This window comes from Neoarius graeffei, chromosome 23, assembly GCF_027579695.1.
Source record: "Neoarius graeffei isolate fNeoGra1 chromosome 23, fNeoGra1.pri, whole genome shotgun sequence".
NCBI lineage: Eukaryota > Metazoa > Chordata > Actinopteri > Siluriformes > Ariidae > Neoarius > Neoarius graeffei.
Genome location: NC_083591.1, coordinates 1,449,237 through 1,457,676, shown reverse-complemented (window position 1 = coordinate 1,457,676; position 8,440 = coordinate 1,449,237). Strand labels below are relative to the sequence as shown.

The 8,440-nt window shown below is 43.0% G+C and overlaps 2 protein-coding genes across 3 annotated transcripts in view; both read right to left on the bottom strand.

Annotated features, from left to right (window-relative positions):
- Positions 1 to 301: 301 nt before the first annotated feature.
- On the bottom strand, positions 302 to 3,302 carry cbln2a (cerebellin 2a precursor). The gene is made up of 4 exons (XM_060906622.1): positions 3,294 to 3,302; positions 2,908 to 3,195; positions 934 to 1,053; positions 302 to 499 (listed from the first exon to the last, which is right to left on the bottom strand). Exons 1-4 carry the CDS (start codon positions 3,300 to 3,302, stop codon positions 302 to 304), a joined length of 615 nt encoding a protein of 204 aa, XP_060762605.1.
- Positions 3,303 to 6,202: 2,900 nt separating this feature from the next.
- LOC132871429 (protein IWS1 homolog) overlaps positions 6,203 to 8,440 on the bottom strand; it is a 13,477-nt gene continuing 11,239 nt past the window's right edge. For both annotated transcript variants that reach the window (XM_060905582.1, XM_060905583.1), the window contains exons 14-16: positions 7,937 to 7,993; positions 7,705 to 7,816; positions 6,203 to 6,525 (exon numbers count right to left, since the gene is read on the bottom strand). In XM_060905582.1, the coding sequence (XP_060761565.1) occupies positions 6,400 to 6,525; positions 7,705 to 7,816; positions 7,937 to 7,993 (295 nt within the window). In that variant the 3' untranslated portion in view covers positions 6,203 to 6,399. The remainder of the gene's footprint in view (positions 6,526 to 7,704; positions 7,817 to 7,936; positions 7,994 to 8,440) is intronic.

Sequence of the window (8,440 nt, the reverse complement as noted above, 5' to 3'; positions counted from 1 at the left end):
AACGTTCCTTGTTGGGATTTTTAAAAATGCTTGACAGGCCACACCCACGAGAGACAAACTACAAGCAACACGACAGACCCATCACCTGCTGGTGTGAACGTAGGGTTAGAGTTCCACTCTCAGTGAGTTTGGAGTAAACTACAGATACAGTACAGAAAGATTAGAGTGAAAAACGCTGGATGTTAACTCAGAACCTGGCACTCCTTCAATCCACGTGTAGTGCACACATTCGTTAAGGTCTTGTTAATGTGCAGTACAGTGGGATTAAAGGAGCAAGATTCTGACAATGAGGACATGGAAATCAGAGTGGGAAGACGAGAAATCCGGAGAAGGTGGAATATTTCCATCCTCCCATGAGGTTTCCTCTCTCCAGTTTCAGGTAGAGTCGGTCATCTCGCTCCAGAAGCAGAAGAACTCCGTTACTTGCTGCTTCACGAGTCACGTCCTGATCTCCTGCGAACGCTGAGATCACCGGATACTCATTGTGCATCAGGTTCACCTAGAGTTAAAAAAAAAAAAAAAACAGAGGGGAAGGTTTGTATGTCCAGTGCTGAATTTATACCTTGAATGCATGTTGGTGGGTCAAAACTTTTGGAAAGTTCCACTTTTACTCTAAATTGATGACAGTTTGGTTTCGCACAAATATTTGTAACAATTCTTGTATTCAGTTTGTAAAAATGCTTAAAAATGTTAATGTGAGGGTTGGTTATGGGTTTAGGGGTGGAGCTAAGTTAGCTGTCACTTATTGCAGATTCAAAATGGCTACCTGTACAGGTACACATTGAAATTTATTTTGTTTTCACTAAAAACTGTTTGAATGTTTATGTAGTTTGTTTGATGCTAATCAGTGGTCTGAAGGTTCCATAATTTGTTAGCTACATTAGCATCATTAGCTGCTTTATTTAAAGAACGTTAAAGACATCAGTGTGTCACCTGGATGGTCTGACGGTTGTAGACCTTGACGACATGAAAGCTGAAGCTGTAAATGCCGCGTCTCGGTGCCAGGAACACACTCGCTTTCAGGTCAAAATGGTGGCCGATATTGACGAGAACCTGCAAGAGAAGAACAACATCTCTCCAAGACAAAGCTGAAACAGGAAGTTGAGGATTTAATACAGCTGGGTTTGGACATATAACATTTAACATGATGGTTAAGGTAAAACATGAAAATGCTACAAACTACAAATTAGGTTAAAGACATTTCATTGTCCATTAACATTACTACAGTTAGGAATTTTTTTTTTTATTTCTGTATCTTCAGATTTTTGGCTAATCCATGTTTGGGTTTGTAGTTTTGTGAGGATAAATATTTAGTTGAGGTGAGTGTGTCATACAGCACAAATGATGTAATTAATGATCGTGTTGCTTGTTTAAAACATTAGCCTTGTAGCTCAAGTGCAAGCTTAAAGACCAAATTTATGGACTAATTGAAGCTAATAAGTAAAGAAAGCTTAGAACAACTGATTAGCATCATGGAAAATGCTAAAATCACCACTCACTCAGCTAAAATACCAATTGAACATTAATCATTTTAATAAATGTGACTGGGCGGCACGGTGGTGTAGTGGTTAGCACGGTCACCTCACAGCAAGAAGGTTCTGGGTTCGAGCCCCGGGGCCGGCGAGGGCCTTTCTGTGTGGAGTTTGCATGTTCTCCCCGTGTCCGCGTGGGTTTCCTCCGGGTGCTCCGGTTTCCCCCACAGTCCAAAGACATGCAGGTTAGGTTAATATGGGACGGCCTTGGGCTGAGGTGCCCTTGAGTGAGACACCGAACTCCCAGCTGCTCCCCGGGCGCTGTTAGCATGGCTGCCCACTGCTCTGGGCGTGTGTGTGTGTGTGTGTGTGTGTGCTCATTGCTCACGTGTGTGTGTGTGTGTTCACTGCTTCAGATGGGTTAAATGCAGAGAGGAAATTTCACAAGTGTGTGATGAATAAAGTTGTGTTTTCTTTCTTGTGCTTTCTTTTTAACAATTTAAATATGATTCAAGTTGAGTGATTCTGAGTTCAAGATGGCTGCCAATGCTTTTTTTAAGCTTTGTGAAGTTCTTTTATCTGTGTTTAGTGTGTCAGTGTCAGAGACAACTGTTTTGTCTGTTTTCCTTCATGAATATATAATTATTTGGGTGTTCCTGCTGTCCTCAAAATGTAAAATAATGGGTGGGGTTCATGCAAGTAGATGAATTTATTATCTATTGATAAATACCAGTTTAAGACAGAATTATATAATTTACCAAATATATAGAATCTGCTTTATTGTCTCAAAATTATTTGAAAGTTTCCTGACATTATAACCACAGTAACTGTTTTTGTGATGATAAACACACACGCACTCCCTGAGCCACTATAACATTATACACTCATTAATATTCAAAGTGATTTCATTAATATGCATGTTATTAAATTACATATCTTAATTAGTTTAATGGTATTCGGCAGAGAAAGACAATCGATGCGGCAAAAAATTCTAACAATGCTTGTTTTTCTGAGGTTTGCTAATATCAATATAAAACATGATAAATAAAAGCATTTTAAAATTCTGTTCTTTAAAAAATAAAGTAAATTAACAATCAAGCAGCACCTGGATATGCATTTTTTAAACATTTAATATTATTTTAGAATTAAGTATAAATGTTACATACCACTGAATAAATGTAAAGTTTTCTAAAATATAAAGTTTAAATTTTATTGCTAAATATCCTAAAATTACAGAAGTGTCAGATTTTTAAAATGTAATTTATAATTCCATTGTATTTAATTAAATATAAAGTTGTTTTTGTTCAGAAACGTCCTGATGATATTGACAACATTCTTTAAAATATATTGTACTATCAGTATCGCATCATTGTATCGCTCAGCCTGAACACCTGCGAGCTGCAGTTGCTGTGAAATCGCGTGTGAAAGCAGGAACCTGGTCGAAGTAGATGGTCATGGACTTGTTGCTCATCTCGGACGGTTCATGGTTTGTCCCCCTGACAGCTGAGAACGCCACTTTGGCCCCCGGAGCTCGCACTGAGATCCCGAATGAAGAGGTGACGCCCCCGTCTGAGGACGGATTAGAGTCGCACACAACCAGGCATTTCCCCTCCAGAACCACGGGCTCCGTGTCGTTGTGCATCTGAGAGCGAGACATTGACAATGAGAACAGCAGACCGCAGGAGAGGAGGAGAGAAACGGCTGGAGATCTCATCTTCTCACTCTGTAGGAGGAACCGGAGAGGAACTAAAGAGGAACCGGAGAAGAAAATGTAAATGAGCACTCCAGGAAGAGGAGAGGAGAAAAAAGCACCTGCCTCACCTCCCTCATCACCAACCTGCCCCCCCCCTCTCTCTCTCTCTCTCGCTCTCTCTCTGTGTGTGTTTTTTCTCTCCCACATTTCTCTGTGTGTGTGTGTGTGTGTGTGTTTGCTCTCTCTCTCTCTCTCTCTCTCTCTCTCTCTCTCTCATATTTGCTTTAAACACCTCTGTAATGTGATGAACCTCAGGCTGGGGGAATAAAGTGGAACAAAGTGAAATTTAAGGTGCTGTAGTGCCTCCTGGTGGTGAGGGGAAGTTACTACTGTGTGTGTGTGTGTGTTACTTGCTACAAATTGAGGACCAGAATGTTTTTTACCAACAGAGTGAGGACATTTTGACTCTTCACTTCTTCAAAGGGCTGTTTGAAGGTTAAGACTCAGTTTTAGGGTTCAGGTTAGAATGAGGTTTAGGGTGGGGTTAGAGTAAGGGGTGGGGTCACAACATTTAGTTGTGATGGTTAAGGTGAGGGTGAGAGAATGTATTATATTAATGAGTCCCCACAAAGGTAGAAGTACAAGTGTGTGTGTGTGTGTGTGTGTGTGTGTGTTTTACTGTAAGGCCATACTTTTTTCTGTTTATAGTTACAAGTTAGCTCCTGTTCTTTCTGGCATGATAGTAAACCCTGTTAGGACACGCCCTTCTCCGGTTTTATTTCCATCTGAAGTCTATTTTATAGACAATTAAAATATTTACATTTGTGCTTTGCAAAGTACGATGATGTATTTGAGCGATTGTAGGTTTAAACAATACAGAGCTGAGGGAGGGGTTCGGGTGAGGGTCGACTTGATTATATCACAGCCCAGGAGCATGATAGGGCAAAACTAAGTGCACCGCCATGTTAGTCTTGACTTTCTTAACACACGTTGTGAATTTGGTGAAAATTGGAGAACGTTAGTTTTTTCGTCCAAAATAGTAAGGGGCCTTTGGGGATTTTTTTTTTTTTTGGAAAACCTGACGTTATCTGATTTTTACTAAATTCACACTGTGTGTAAAGGAGGTAAAGACAAACACAGGAGTGTGATTAGTTTCCTCCCAACATGCTCCAGAGCTGAGGTCTGAGCCACTCGAATGTACTACACTATATTAATATAGTGGACTCAGCACTGAGCCTTGTGGGACACCACTGGAGAGACTGGATGGAGCAGCTCTCACTCTTTTCTTTCACTTTTAATTTTCTCAAACCGGTTCCTTCTCTCTCTCCCCCCTTTCATTTTTTATCAATCATTCACCATTTTTTCTATTTTTCCCCTCTCTCCCTTTTCTCTTTCTCCTCTGTATAGTTTCCATATTTACTAGTGTGTGTTTTACTGTGACATACTTTTTCTCTATTTGTAGTTAGCTCTAACAATTTAGTCATTGTTCTTTCTCAAGTTATAGCAGCGATAAACAGTTGTTCCTTTCAGCATGTTCATTCTCCACCCATCATAGTCCTTTAATAAACACTGTGAGGACACACCCTTCACCTGTTTTATTTCCATCCCATTTCAACTGAGGGCGGCACGGTGGTGTAGTGGTTAGCGCTGTCGCCTCACAGCAAGAAGGTCCGGGTTCGAGCCCCGTGGCCGGCGAGGGCCTTTCTGTGCGGAGTTTGCATGTTCTCCCCGTGTCCGCGTGGGTTTCCTCCGGGTGCTCCGGTTTCCCCCACAGTCCAAAGACATGCAGGTTAGGTTAACTGGTGACTCTAAATTGAGCGTAGGTGTGAATGTGAGTGTGAATGGTTGTCTGTGTCTATGTGTCAGCCCTGTGATGACCTGGCGACTTGTCCAGGGTGAACCCCGCCTTTCGCCCGTAGTCAGCTGGGATAGGCTCCAGCTCGCCTGCGACCCTGTAGAACAGGATAAAGTGGCTACAGATGATGGATGGATGGATGGATGGATTTAAACTGATATTAACATGATAATATGAACTGTTTACATTTGTGCATTGCAATCCTGTATATTTAATTAAATGTAATAGCATATGGGAAATGAGAAGCTCGGATCTCAGTGTTGGAGTGTGATAGGATGAAATTAAGTGCACCCATGTGGTCGTCTTGACTTCCTTAATGGACGCCGTCAATTTGGTGAAAATCTGAGAACACCAAATTTTTCACCCAAAAAACACAAAGGCTAACCCCTTACCATTTTTTCATGTGAAAATTTTCAGAACATTGAATTTTTCCCAAATTCACAGCATGCGTTAGGGAGGTGAAGATTAACACAGGGGTGCACTTAATTTCGTCCCATCACGTTCCACAGCAGAGATCCGAGTGCTTTAGTGTGTCTGAACCGTACATGTACAGAGTGGGAGCTCACTCATGTTACAGCAGCTACTCCCTCACCATTTCACCACCATACGGCCGTATCATTCCAGCAGTCAGTCACTCCTTCAGCAGCCTCACTTTATTCTCTCAGTTCATCAGACACACACAAAACCCACCACCACCACCACCACCACCGCTCATCATGTTACAGAGAAACTGCAAATAAGTGTAAACTCCTCCGTCCTGAAAAGCTCCAGCTTCACAGCGCTGACACTGGAGACTCCTTACAGAAAAGTTTAAATAATAAACGTCTCGATTGTTCTTCTGTTATGACTCAGTGTAACTTGTGTATAATTGTGAGTGTACACGCCCAGAAAACAGGCTGCTTCTTTTTTTTTTTTTAAAGATATTTTTTGGGGCTTTTTCACCTTTATTGGATAGGACAGTGTAGAGACAGGAAATGAGCAGAAGAGAGAGACGGGGAGGGATCGGGAAATGACCTCGGGTCGGAATCGAACCCGGGTCCCCGGATTTATGGTATGGCGCCTTATCCACCTGAGCCACGAGGCCCCAAACAGGCTGCTTCTAAGCTTCTGTGGATCGTGAAGTTTTGGAAGAGATTTCTGGGAGTTTTTCTTACAGTCAGTAGAATGAGCGAGTCACAGAGAAAGATTTGGAAAGTCTTTATTATGAAAGTTACACCTGAACATCACAGGTTCACGTTACACCTGTTATTACAGCTATATTACAGACGTGTAGCTACAACCATCTCCTCTTCCTCGTTCCTGCAGTGGTCTCGGACCTTCACACGTACTCAAGCATAGAAAAACAACATGAACAAACAGGAAGTGATGCGTATGAGGAATCAGAGGGGCATGCGGTTGCCCTCGACGCTGATCTTGACCGCATGGCCCGTCTTCGTGAGGCGACGGATATCAGCGAAGCGTCGCATTTGTTTATCTACACGTGATAAACTCTTTCTTACAGGACCCTGGAGGAGGAGGAGAAAGAACATCATGAGGGAGAGTCAGTCAATAAAATGGCATCACTTTGTATAACAAAAGTTTTAGTCTACAATCCACCCTACACACACACACACACACACACACACACACACACACACACACACTTTACTCATCAGCGTCACAGCAGTAGTGATCTTTGCCATATTTATAACAATATTGTTGAAGGCAGAAGCTCGCTGCTCATGGCGTCCTGCCCCTTCAGCATGTTAGTGAGCATGTTGTTCCTGTGCCACACTGCACACAGTCCTCATGCAGCACTTACTGCCCCCTGCAGGCCCGGGCTGAGCTACAGAGGCATGCGGTTTCCCTCCACGCTGATCTTCACCGCTCCCTGAACACGCCGCTGCTTCCTCTGCTCCAGAAATCGCCGCTTGTGTTTCTCCAGGAGACTGATGGCTTTCTTACAGCCTCTCTAACAATCACACCACAGCATCTGATCAAACTATCTGCGTCCTCAAGCACCTCCAGTTCAATTTATTACAACATTTACTTTCTCCTGAAACGAGTTACTTCCTGTTCTCACTTACGTTATAGGAGCTACAAACACTCGCTCCCTCACCAGTCGCGCTCTCTTTATCACTCAAAACACTAAACGCAGCTCGTCATGTTTCAGAGAAACCAAAAAGTGTCCTGAAAAGTTCCAGCTTCACCCGACTGTTACAAAGCACCGACACTGAAGACTCCTTCAGAAACGTCTCCTTACTTTCAGAAAACTATCAACAATTTTTACGTCACTGTGAATGAGTGGTTACTATAGAAACGATGACACAAGAACAGTCTCAGCTGCTCAGGTTCGACTCGGGGTTTGGACTCATGATGAGTTCAGTTCAGGCAAAATGTTCAACTTCATTCAACATCACACTTCACTGACCTACTATTATTCACTTAAAACCCCTCCCACTTCTAAACAACTCTCCTCAACGTCCCTCCCACTTTAACCCTGATTAAACTGACCAAATCCTCTCCTAATTGACTCCGCCTAATGTGTTAGCTCCTCCTGCTTCAATTTCAGTCCCACCTTAACCATTCAGCCACCCCCCCCCCCCCCCCCTTTTTTTTAACCTGTTTAACTCCACCCCAGATCTTTAGCCCACCCAGCCTCATTCATTTGATCCCGTCCGCAGTGTTCAGCTCCTCCTACTGACCCGGTTTGAATCCGTCTCTACGTTCCACTTGGGTCGCACCACGTAGTCTTTATTGGACGGCATCGGCACACGCGCCCTCGCGCAGAACCCGGGGTCACCAGGCCGCAACGCTCTGGGGGGTGGGGGGGTTAACACAAATGAGTGAAATATTAGTAAAGATAATAAAAATGTTAAATATATAAAAGTGTACTGAATGAATTCATCTGTATCTGTTCAATAATGTTATACTCACTTCTCCTCTCCTGTTAACACTTTCTCCAGATCTCTGCGAGGAGTCTGCCCTCCTGAGCTGGACACACACACACACACACACACCGTGAGTCTAAAGCATGTAAGAAATACAGACAGTCATGTCCTCCATGATGCATTAAACACACACAGCTGCCTTAACAAGAACAGAGGTGAGAGGTCATGATTCACTTGATGCAAAGACATCGGGGTTAAGATTACAGGTCAAAGGGCAAATGTCAGCGAGTCAGTCGTCACAAACCGAGCAGATCAATTTTTAAAAGTTAACCTGGAACAAACTGACCAGGTTTCAACTCAAGAGTTTATTCATGTCTCATACAGTCATGCCTCTCACACACGCAGTTAACAACCAGCATGAAGACGGTACTGAACACGGACATGTTCTGATCATGTGATCTAACAATCCAGCAAGGCCACACCCCCCACAACAAGCACTTCTAATAAGCACCTAAGCAATCAGTGCGTACTGAGATGAGGCGCGTTTAGG